This window comes from Myxocyprinus asiaticus, chromosome 14 (assembly GCF_019703515.2).
Source record: "Myxocyprinus asiaticus isolate MX2 ecotype Aquarium Trade chromosome 14, UBuf_Myxa_2, whole genome shotgun sequence".
NCBI lineage: Eukaryota > Metazoa > Chordata > Actinopteri > Cypriniformes > Catostomidae > Myxocyprinus > Myxocyprinus asiaticus.
In genome coordinates this window covers 30542487-30555298 of record NC_059357.1, presented here as the reverse complement: position 1 = coordinate 30555298, position 12812 = coordinate 30542487, and the positions used below count along the sequence as shown (strand labels likewise).

The window sequence follows — 12812 nt, the reverse complement described above, 5'->3', positions numbered from 1 at the left end:
GGAACATGGTAGCTGGTTTAAGCTGGTCGTAAACTGGCATGAGCTGGTCCAAGCTGGCCATGAGCTAGGAGACCAGCTTGGACCAGCTACCAGTTGGTCATACCAGCTCAAGCTGGTTAAGCTGGTTTTTAGAATATAGTAGCTGGTCAACCAGTTTATGACCAGCTTAAACCAACTACCATGTTCCAAAACACAGCTACCAGCTTTAGCTGGTTTTTCCACTTTTTCCTTTTAAAAGAGTCGAAATTACTTTTTGTGGTAATCAACATTATGCCACAAATTCTGTCGATTGAGCTTAACTTGTATTTAACTTGGAATATTTCTTAAAGAAAAGAAACTGCTGTAACAGAGCAAAATATCCCTTTATGCTGAAGAAAAAAAAAAAAAACTTTAGCTTTTAAGACAAAAGTGCCTTGACTTTTCACATTTAATTGAAAAATGTTACAAAAATATTCTAAAATAATCTGTGCACTTCCTAAATACATTTTTGATATTTTAGTTTGGTGGTTCTTTGTTATTTAAAAAAAAAAAAAAAAAGACTAAACTTCACATACATCCTCTCATAATTCAAATATTGAGTTATGTTTTTTTTTTTTTTATGTTCAGTATCTTAAGTCAAAGTGTGCATTGATCATCAAAATGCCGTTATAAATAATAGTAACATTTAGGGAAATACTGGTAAATGGACTGGGTAAATTAGCTGTATACAAGGGATGTATGTTCGCTACAGTATAAACCACATTCAATGCCCACAAGACTCTTATCATTTGAAAGATCCAGACATTAAGAACCAGGCAGGAGAAAATTCTATTTTCCTCTTCTTGTACTGTCAAAGATTTTCAGCATCCCAGTGAAGAAGTAGTTCATCATAAATGCATTACTCATGTAACAGCTGGTCTGGTCTGGAATATCCAAACAGTTTAAAGTCAGCTTCATAGAGCCTGTACAGCTCTTTTCTAGATTCCAATGGTATGCTGGAAAACCAGTCCTGCTCCCAACTGCTAACCGTTCGATTTCGGTGACTTTGCGGAAACTCAACGACATTGTCGACACGAAGAATCCGCAACAAATGCTCAGCATCTTCATCCAAAGTCTCCAGCTTCCCCACAAAATCATAATTTATCTGGCAAGGATGGCACAGGCGGTATATTTGTCTCCAGTGCTCATTAAAAGGCATCTCTTTCTCAGTGCTGGGATCCAATAAATACTGAACGAAATTTGAGAAAGATGGTCGAATCCCAGCTGCAAAAGCGTCCACCACCGAAGCTGGTGGATTGTAGTAATTACTGTATTTTTTTAGCATGACTACTGCAAAACTCTTGTAGAAGTCCTCATTCTCTTGTTCAAACTTGTTGCGATAGGCAGAGATCAGTCTAACAAAAGGATCCCGGACAAACAAGAACTTGGTGTATTTCTTAAGCTTGATCTTCATGAGGTGCCGTGAGAACTTTCCATAGCGCTTCCAGAACTTGTTGAAGGTGAAGTGCAGGTTACTGTTGTGGATGAGCTCCTGAGGAACATCTAGAGGGTCTTGGTAGGGCACGCCATCTAATAACATGCTCTCGCTCAGCACGATCATAATGCGCTTCCAGTTTGTGCAGGCCACCTTTGGAACGTAACAGTAAATAATCCCATGCCTGTCATCCACGATGAGGTGATCCAGTTCCTTATTGGGTATGTCATCGAAAGTCCTGTTCTTTCCAGGGAAGTCAAAGAGACTTTTGTTGCTGCATGCATCTTGTATCAGCTGCTTTCGACTCTCCTGCCTCTGTTTTTTATCTGGATCAATTGGAGTGAGATGGATTTTCCACTCTCGTCGTGGAACAAATTTTTCCTCAGATTTCTCAGAGGACTGATTTTGAGACTCTCCGGGGGGCGGTTCTCCTCTCACCTGTTCTGTAGGGTCTGCAGTTCCTTCCAAAAACTGGTTGACAAATGCATCTATGTCTGTCAAAAATGAGCTCTCTTTGTTCTCGTCTGCTTTCTTAATCTTTGCAGGGTCTGAACGGCCATGTGAAGGGAGGTGGGATGGACGAGACCCATATATGGTTGTGTGCAAGTAAAAATTAGAGCCCCCCACATCATCCCAGTATATGATTATAAGAAGGATCATGAAGACCGCACTCACAATCATAAACATGCGGAATAGCCTTGACTTTCCCATTTTGGTTGATTTTGACTGAGAAAGTGCCATTCTCACCTCAACTCCATATCACAATCAACAGCTCAGATAGGATACATCACATCCTAAAGTAGAGGGAAAAAAAAAATAAAAAAAATCAGAAAAGGGAAGTTAAGATTACACACAACCAAATTTTGTAATAATTCAGCTAACATTATTATGCAATAAAGAAACGTATACAACGCTCAAAGATTTTACCTTGCATAACTTGTCAACGGATTTCAAGTCAAACCTCAAAAGTCACATACTGTTGAGAGTAAGCCAGATTTAGATGTGCTACTTTTTGAATGACACCTTAACAGATTTTAAGATAAGCAAATCTGAATGTGGTTAGTCCACTATTGGAAAAAGCGCTGCGAGTCATTACTTGCGTCACATTTTCACATTATTATATACAGAAACAAGTTACATTTTATATATGAATGCATCATGCAATTAACAGCCATGTCTGTTTGTGTCCATTTCATCTAAATTATAAGCACAACAGTGTCATTTACGAAAATAAGATTCATTGGTGTCAAAAAACAAAACAGAATTTGGTTACAGTGACCTGAATAACTGATTTGCAAACAGTGGTTATAACAGACAAACCTAAGAGTGAGGAAAATATAGACTGAAGCAATATAAATTCAACAGTTCAGTTGCAACAACTACTTTATTGATAGATCATAAATCATAAATCAAAATAAATAGATCATAAATCATAAATGTGGACAAATAGGCATGCAAACTAAATATTAGGGGTGTAACGGTTCTCCGTAAAAAAAAAACAAAAAAAAACGAACCGTTCGGTATGCCACCCACAGTTCGGTAAGCATTTGTCAACTTTGGGTCAACTTTCTGCAGAGAGAAGCTGTCATATTAGTTAGCATGTTAAATCAGTTGATGATGATGACACCACAGTTTTGCACGTGTTAGAGTGTAGTTGAAAATGGCAAGCGCAGAAAACAAGCTACAGATAGAGAAGCCCCCTGCGTCATTCAGGTCTTCTGTCTGGGAACATTTTGTTTTTGCAGTCAATTACAACTGCGATGGTCAAAAACATTTACAAAACAGGCACTGTTTGCAGACGTTGCCCAACGCAGGTGCTGTTTACTGGTGATACATCAATATATAATTAGCTATTTGCGCTGACATCACCCAGGGAAAGCCGCAGGTAAGCCGAAACTGCACACACTTTCTTCCGTTTTTAGCAGACACTCAGTGCTAATTCGGACAGATATGAAACAATAACTAAAGTGCTTGGCGTTTTCATTGCCAAAGTTATGTTATCTTACTCCACTGATGAAGATGTGGAATTTCCACGTATAATAAAAATACTCAAGTCACTTTACGACATCCCTTCTTGTATCCTTTTTAATAGCAATGTTCCTTCTATAGTGATGTAAAGCTTTCTAATGTTGAATGTATGTTGAGTTCAGGGTACACATTTTGACTAGTACATTTCCATGACTTTTTCACGAATTTCCAAAACTCTTTTGAAGCATTTTCATGTTTCTACTAGGTCTGTCAATTTATTGTAATTCAGCGCAATTAATTACATATAAAATGACGCATTAAATTAATGTAATTAATCATGTCCCCAGACCATATTAGGAATGTTTCTACCATCGGAGCAATTCAAGCTTGAAGTACCACCTGTTTTCAGCAGGGGGCAGTAAATTAAACTCAAGCTGTATGGGCAAAGCGCACTGTAGAACAAACTACACTCAGGCATGCTTGACACTTACAACATCCCAAGATGAGATCACGTTCTTGCTTTCAAACACAGTTGGACGGATCGCAATTCCGAATGCAGGGTCTCGAGACATGTTTTTTCTAAGTTTCAATCCACGTTTAAGTTGACACAGTGACCTAAAAACACTGTGCTTTTGGTGAGACACAACCAAAGTGCTCTAAAACCATTCGCCTGATGCATGTTTACATTGATGCGTCCTTAGAAAAGCCCCTTAGACAGATTGACTAATTCAACTGCAAAATGGACTGCTTTGGACTATAGGCCAATGATAGGATTATGTTCAATAATATAGAAATAAATATGTTGCCTTTTAATGCCACTTTTTGTCTTAATCAATGCTTTACTCGTCTGTCACAATAATGCATTTTAATTATCTGAATTATTTTTATAATACATATAATTTTCATAATTCTTAAAATACAACTATTTATAATTATTTCATCATTATATATTATTATTATTATTGTTATTTGAGGGGCTTTCTCAGCAAATATTTAGATATGCGATTAAGCTGCGGTTAATTCGATTACATTTTTAATCGATTGACAGCCCTAGTTTCTACCCATTTGTGAAGAATAAAATTCAGCATTGTGTATATAACGGTCAAAAGATACACCTTATACAATACCACTAAAGCAATGACACACAGCATTTGCTTTGTAATAATTGTAAGTTGTATTTATTTTTGCTTTGAACACATTGTTTTTGCCTTGTCTTGTCCTCTTATCACATCTTTTGTATGTCCCACTGTCAGCATTTTAATGTCCACTTTGATTTTTAACAAGCCACTTTTTTCCTTTTCAAACAAATAGTGGAAAATACCGGTATATAAGCTATGCATATACAGTAAAATGTTAACCGCTGGATTTAACGTTATTAAAACTCCGAGCACCTTCCAAGATGGTCTGAGATCATTTGCAGCGCTCACATAAGACAAAATTCTTAAACTGTTTTCAGACCACTGGCACAGAGAGAAAATCTTTAAATGCGCATTCTGTGCCATAGCCACGGGAAGTAGGGGTGTTGGTGTGGCAGCACCCCCTGTTAAGTGCAGTCAAACCGTCATATTCTATGTTAATCTCGTTAAGGAAAGTAATGACGGAAATGTTAAGGGGTGTTTTCTTATTTCTGCAGAAGTGCCCAATTTCCCCCATTCTTTCCATTAAAAACAGGAGAATTTAGGTGATATGGAGACTTTTAATGATTGCTCATCAAGAAGTGGACAATTAACACTACTCAGACTCACAAGCAAACATCACCATCACCACATTCAAAGCCTTAATACAATCAAATAATAATGTAAATATGAAATTTACTAATTCCTTTACTTATACACTAACCATCTGAACTTGAGCAATCATGAGCGAACTTCAAGCGTTAATGAAATGCAAAATGTGCCACCGCATGGCGCTACGCCTATTCACAAACTACTCAGTTTAATCAGAAACACATTTTGCATGCTCTTGCTCCGCATGGGCCTGATTAGCGTTGCTCCATGATTGCGCCAAACGTAAAGAATTCTTAGCACACTGGTATTGCTGAAAATATTTTGTTAGAAAATTCCATGACTTTTCCAAAACATTCAGTGTTAACTTGTTTTTCCATGACATTTTCAGGCCTGGAAAACGCAGTTTCTAACTTCCATGACTTATCTAGGATTTCCATGACCGTACGAACCCTGAGAGTTTGAAATGCACTTTATGTTGACGCATGTAAAATAATTACACACAGGTATTAAATAAAAAATTGGATTTAGTAAGAGAAAACATTTTTTTTTAGTTAAGGACCCAAATGAAAATTAAAAGAATTTAGTAATATTGTAGTAACTATGACCTTTATAACCATGACTGCTGTCACCATGGTTTTCTTAGCAGAAATCATGGATTTGATACAATTAACCATGGTTCCCTTTCGATTCAGTTCACTCGACATTGTTTTAAGCACTATGGGGAGTCCTTCTAGACGACCTTGTTGAAACCCTTAATCACGCCAATCCTCTGATTAGCAATAGTGTCTGAGCCCCACCCCTTTAGGCGAGCAGTTGGTCTATATAAGCGGGCGCTCAGTCACCATTTTTTCAGAATTTACTTCCTTCAAGACTACGAACTTAGTCTTCAACTTGGAAATCTTCTGCTTTGCCGTCGATATACACTTACAGAGGACTGAACATCTCAGCAAGACACGAACAGGATGCCTGTGCTCAGCGCCTGCACCGAGAGGCTTTCAGCTCCCGTGTGTTCCGATTAAGAGTTCTCCACATCGGTGAACGGGTTCATCGCTTTAGACGCTTGTCATTCATCAGTGCGGCGCTTCAGAGAAAATTCTACCTGCTTCCCACAGCGCCCTGGCTGGAGTCACTGTATCCTTTTTATATACAATAATAACTAAAAAGCCACTTGTGTGATATGCATCTTTTAAAAGATGTCGTTCCACATGTGTTTCCTATGCAAACTGCACATTGCACCATCTGTTGAGCACGAGAGCTGTGTTCACTGCCTGGGCCGTGCCCATGCACAAGCAGCTCTCATGGAGATGGACTGCCCTCACTGCGACGGCATGAATCTCTGGACATTGCACTCTAGGATCAACCTCATTCTGAGGAAGATCCAGCCTCTCATGCCCCCCCACCCACCTCTTCTGTGTTAAGTCCCGAGGGACCACATAAAGGAGGCATGGTGGGGCAGTAAGGTTGAGCTGGAAGAATTAGAGGAGGATCTTGTGCTGGCGAAAGCCCTGTGAGCCCCCTGAACATCCAATCTGTGCAATATGCACGTGATGAACTCCAGCCCTCTATTGGAGCGCACAGCCTTATAAGTTTGGCAGCTCTGACCATGGAGATGATGCTGTGTCACTCGCAGCTTCAGGCGAGTGGTTCACGGAGGAAGTTGCCGCCTCTTCCCCCAGCGAGGGTGAAGAATGTGCACACTCCACGGACAAGGAGCTTTCTTGCATTCTCGCGAGAGCAGTTGAAGAGCTCTGTCTTTAGTGGTCTCCTCCAGAAGAGCCAGAAAAGTCTCGCCTGGATGAATGGTTTTTGCAAACCGGCCGGCATCATCAGACCGCGGTCCGGAGGAGCACACCATTGTTCCCTGAGGCCCACGCAGAGCTCACAAAGACCTGGCATGCACCCTACTTCTTGTGCACTCAGGTTGGAGATGCTGACATCCTCACTAAAGTGGACCCAGCTGAGGAAGAGGCTACTCAAAGCTTCCTCCGGTGGAACAGGCGGTCACAGCTCACCTCTGCCATAATACTGCCATGGGATGGAAAGGGTTCATTCTAGATCTGAGTTGCTTGAATCGCGTGCTCGCAAAGCACCCATCAATTCAAAGTACTTCCTTTCGGTCTGTCTCTGTCTCCCCACATTCACGAAGTGCATCTATTTGGCGCTCGCACCATTGAAAATGAACGGTGTGCGTGTTTTGAATTACTTTGACAAATGGCTATTACTAGCCCAATTAGAGGCACTATTGAACGAACACAGAGACTTGCTGCTTCACCATCTGAAAAATCTGGGTCTGAATGTCAACTGGGTGAAAAGCACACTTTTCCACAGCCAGCATATCTCCTTTTTAGGGGTTCATCTCGGCATGTTCCACATCGCACCTAGAGCCTCGGGCGCATGCGCATCAAGGTAACCTGCTGCTGTCTGGCTGCTCTAGCACCATGGACAGTGCCGGCCTTCTACCAACAGGGTGTTATGCGGTTTAAAATTTTCAGAAGAAAAGTGGTGACCACAGATGCATCCAACACAGGTTGGGGCGTGTTGTGCAATGGACCCCCGACTTTCGGGCATGGCACATCAACCGCCTAGAACTACTGGCTGTCTTTATAGCTTTGAGAGCTTTTCATTCCGACACTGTGAATAACCACGTTCTGATTGGTTCGGCCAACACAACAGTAGTGGTGTAAATAAATCGTCGCCACAATTAATGAGCATGACACAACGCCTCCTTCAATGGAGCGGGCGTCATCTCCTCTCGTTGCATGCAACACGTGTCCCGGGCCGTCTGAATTTCAGAGTGGATCTGTTGTCATGCCAAGGAGCATTACCAGGGGAATGGAGACTTCATCCTCAAACAGTGATGAGGATTTGGGAAATATTCAGCAAAGCGGAAGTCGACCTATTCACCTCCACGGAGAACGCCCACTGTCCCCTCAGGTACTCCATGTCCCAAGACCCTCTGGGTGTGGACGCACAGGCTCACAAATGGCCGGGGAAACGTATATGGTGCACCTCCATTCTGTTATCAGCAAAGTCCGAGAGGACATGGAAACAGTTCTGTTAACTGCGCCGAAATGGCCCAATCAGTCCTGGTTTCCGGAGATTATAGAAATACTAGACAGCCCTCCATAGGAAATACCAATGAGGAGAGACCTTCTTTCACAAGCACAAGGCACAATTTGGCATCCCCAGCCAGAGCTGTGGAACCTACAGGTGTGGCCCCTGAACGGAGCATATCGGACAAGCCAGAATTGGCTCAGTAGGTGATTTACAGGCTAGAACACTGTCCACGAGACACCTCTATGCACTTAAATGGCGCGTGTTTGCAAACTGGTGCTTTTCACGTGGTAAAGACCCAGTGAATTGCCCCATAGCGGAGATTTTGACATTCCTTCAAGAGCGGCTGGATGCTGGTCTTACCTTGTCAACGCTCAAGGTTTATGTAGCGACTATCTCAGCATACCATGCCCTGGAGGCTGGCTCTTCAATAGGCAAACATAATCTAGTCAAAGTTCTTTAGGGGAGCGAGGCATATGAACCGCCCTCGCCCTGCTATGGTGCTGACTTGGGACTCGAATATGATGCTGAAGGTACTCAAACTCTCAGTTCGAGCCACTGGAATCTGTTGAGCTGCGGCTGCTTTCCTTAAAGACTGCACTCCTATTGGCTTTGGCCTCATTTAAACAGATGGGTGACATGCAAGCGCTGTCGACTGACAGCTCATGCCTGGAGTTTGGTCCAGATCTGTCAAAAGCCACCATTAAACCTAGAAAAGGCTACGTGCCTCAGGTTTTATCAACGCCCTTCAGGGCTCAGGTGGTTCGTTTGCAAGCCTTCTTTCCCCCACCATTTAATTCAGATGAAGAGCAATCTATGCATATGTTATAGTGCCTGGTGAGGGCATTGCATACATACAGTATGTTGAGTGTACCCGTCAGTTAAGGCCGTCGGATCAGCTCTTTATTTGTTATGGAGGATGCAGAAAAAGGAATGTCCGTCTCCAAACAAAGGCTCTTTTGCTGGATCATTGATGTGATTGCCCTCGCTTAGGAATCACAGGGAGCGAATTGCCCTATTGATGTCAAAGCACATTCAACCAGAGGCATGGGGTCCTCACAAAACACGTTTGAGGTTTTATAACAAGTCCTCTCTGTATAGAGCGCATCTTACTGTCAAGCGGGTGAGCCCAAGCCCTTATTACGGATGAGCTACCGACTATAATCAACACAGCCACCTAATTATATGATGTTGAACTGCTTCTTTTAAAGTCATAAGCACTTCCATAAGAAAGAAAACCTACTTTCACAACCTTGTAGTGAGAGAGTTAATAATCCATATCGTGTATATCTATATGGTTCATATAGAGCCCAGACTGCATTAGTCTCCATCTGGCATCCGCCACGTGGGACTATTCAAATACACTTTAATATGATTTAGAAGTCATCGGCCTGTGACTCCTTATGAATCTATTTAGTGTTATAACTCTGGGAGTGTAATGTCACATAGTGTGGCATGATGGGATATCATTCCCCATAGTGCTTACAGCAATGTCGAATGAACTGAATAGAAAGGGAATGTCTCCTGTTACACATGTAACCTTGATTCCCTGAAATGAAGGGAATGAGACAATGTGAAAGCTGGCCACACTACTACTTCAGAGTTTTATAATACAAGTGACTCACTCTTGTCCCTCAGTCAGAAAATTCAGAAGAAATATAATGCTTATATAGGCCAACTGTGCGCCTAAAGGGGTGGGGCTCAGACACCATTGCCAATCAGAGGATTGGCGTGATTGAATAAGGGTTTCAATAAGGTCATCTAGAAGGACTCACCATAGTGCTTAAAACAATGTCTCGTTTCACGTGTAACCGGAGACGTTTTTTCACAGTAATACTGTAGTTTCCATACAGTAACCATGACTTTACTAAAGCAATATTGCAATAATACATATGACAGTAACATGTTAATTTTGTGGTTACTATGATTTTACTAAAAATACCACAGTTAAAATATGTTTACTGTAGTAAAACCATGGCAATTTTTATTAAGGTCGAACCTGTTAGAAGTTTTTGTTACCAAAATAGAATATTCTTACTTTGGATTTGGCAGTAGGACACAACAGGTAAAAGGCTCCTTTAGTAATTTTTGCTGCTATTAAAGGAATAGTTTACCCAAAAATGAAAAATCTCTCATTATTCACTTACCCTAATGCCGTCCCAGATGTGTATGACTGTCAGGTCCTTATAATGGAAGTACACGGGTGCCAGCACTTTGACAGTCCAAAAGTCAAATTTAGGCAGCATAAAAGTAATCCACATGACTCCAGTCAATCAATGAATGTGTTCTGAAGAGAATCGATAGGTATATGTTAGAAGTAGAAAATTAAAAGTTTTTAACTTCGAATTCTTGCGTGAACTCGCTGACGTGCTTAGTCACACTTCGTGTCAGCTGCTGCCAGGAAGTGCTTTTTAAAAGTTAATAACGTTTTTATTAGATTAGATTTATTTTTTACACAAACTTATCAGTTTGCTTCAGAACACATTCACTGATTGACTGGAGTCGTGTGGATTACTTTATTGCTGCCTAAATGTGACTTTTGGACTGTCAAAGTGCTGGGACCCATATACTTCCATTATAAGGACCTGACAGAGCTCCATCTTCTTCTAAAAATCTTAATTTGTGTTCTGCTGAAGACAGACAGTCATACACATCTGGGACGGCATTAGGGTAAGTGAATAATGAGAGATTTTTCATTTTTGGGTGAACTATTTCTTTAATACCAACAATATATTTGTTTCTTATTGGAATAACTTTCCAATAAGTGAAAGGATAATATTTGGGGTAAAAAGCCCCCCTGTTGCAGGGGCTAAAGGCCCCCATAAAACACACTGTTTTTCTTAAATGAAGCGAATAGATTTGTTATGAAAAATGTTCAAAGTGGGCTCACATTGACTGATCCAATCACAATGGAGATTAATTTGTTTATAAAATACTTGAGATGTTATGAAATGCCAGATGTGTTTGAAATTAACAGGACATTTTTTAAAACGGAATTCTGATCAAAACTTTCCCTTATTTATTTTCACAAAAATTATGTTGCTCCATCAATACTCAAAAATAAATCATTTTCCAATCTTGATATTTTGTGAACAGAAAAGAGCCAATTTTCTTTTTTTTTCTGAACATAAATACCTTACCTCACCGAAGCCGTGACCCTAAAACCGTGATACAAACTGAACCGTGAGAAATTTGCACCGTTACGCCACCACTTAATATTAATTTCGCAATTCCATCAATTATTCAAAGTACAACACACTAATGTTTGCTACTAAAGACACAATATTACGCGCGCTCGTGCCTTGTATCGTCAAGTAATAAAAATTCAAAAACTGACACAAGTGTTGACGTGCTGACTATAGTGTGTATGTTTAGCTTTATTTAGTACTGAAATTCAGGTCAATTGTTAGTCTGAAAGCACAAATTTCAGCAGTACTCTGAACAGGTACAATTCACCATGCCCTTAAGTTCATATCCTACTAATTGATGAAATGCAAAGCGAGCCCTCACATTCAGCTGGACACAATGTAGCTCTTTGACACCATTTGACCGTGGGAGGAGGAAACTGCAAAGATTCGAGCGTATTCGCGAAAACTCACCGTAAGCCACTGATATATCTATACGTTTCACTTTGCAGCTAATTTCGTTCGGACTGGATAATGTTGAATCAATCGTGTTTCCACTGATAAGATCAAATATGGACACAAATCTGGAGCAAGTGCAAAGACATGTATGCCTACAGCACTTTTTCCATAGGAAGTCATAAAGAAATGTACTGAAGCTACTCATTCCTGACATCCAGCGGCTCTGTTATGTCTTCAGCGCATAGAATTACCAGAACACTACGCTTTAATTAAGTGAATATGATCAAATGAACGAGTAAAGTGGCTGTAACGGAGGTCTCACCTCATCGTAGGAGTCGGGATCTCTCAGCAGACCGACGGCGTCAGCTGAGGGATGTGCGCTCGAGCGCCCCACTGAGATATCGCGAGATTTCTGAGCGTGCTCAAAGCAACGGTTCTGCTGAAGCTTAACATTTATGAGTTTGTCAACGAGTGTTGAGGACACGCCTTACCAATTAAACCCGAAACATTACTAAAACATAGGTTCCATTTATCAAAAGAGAAATGCTATGTAATGAAGAAGTTACTGATTTATTATAGATCATAGATCATATATATATATAGAGAGAGAGAGAGAGAGAGAGAGAGAGAGAGAGAGAGAGAGAGAGAGAGAGAGAGAGAGAGAGAGAGAGAGAGATAACATCACAGAATTATAAAAGTATCTTTTTTTAAAATTGCAATTGTAACCACATTTTCCAACAAAACACCACGGTTGGGTAATTCTCACGAAAGCTGTAAATGTCCTGGTCCTTTTTTAATCCAAAAACAAAATTTTTGGAATATAGAAAATTAAGTTTATTTTAGGACTATTACGATTTGTTACATTGTATTATTATTATTATCATGACAATTATGTACATTTCAAACATGTGGTATTAGGGCAACAAAACCAACTGTACAGTCACATTCCGGATAGTGAGAGCTTTCATTTGATTTGAAGGACTTTTATTTTTATACAAATATTTCTACCCCATTACTTCTGGGGGG

At 40.5% G+C, this 12812-nt stretch overlaps 1 protein-coding gene across 3 annotated transcripts; it reads right to left on the bottom strand.

The window, feature by feature from the left end:
* Positions 1-522: 522 nt before the first annotated feature.
* On the bottom strand, positions 523-12188 carry LOC127452346 (carbohydrate sulfotransferase 12-like). Of its 3 annotated transcripts, XM_051717764.1 has the most exons (3): positions 12109-12169; positions 10350-10489; positions 523-2247 (listed from the first exon to the last, which is right to left on the bottom strand). In XM_051717764.1, exon 3 carries the CDS (start codon positions 2192-2194, stop codon positions 878-880), a length of 1317 nt encoding a protein of 438 aa, XP_051573724.1. In that variant the 5' UTR covers positions 2195-2247; positions 10350-10489; positions 12109-12169; the 3' UTR covers positions 523-877. The 3 variants fall into 3 exon arrangements, with proteins under 3 accessions (XP_051573724.1, XP_051573722.1, XP_051573725.1); XM_051717762.1 differs by lacking the exon at positions 10350-10489 and having other exon boundaries at positions 12109-12188; XM_051717765.1 differs by lacking the exons at positions 10350-10489; positions 12109-12169 and adding an exon at positions 2381-2450.
* Positions 12189-12812: the final 624 nt, after the last annotated feature.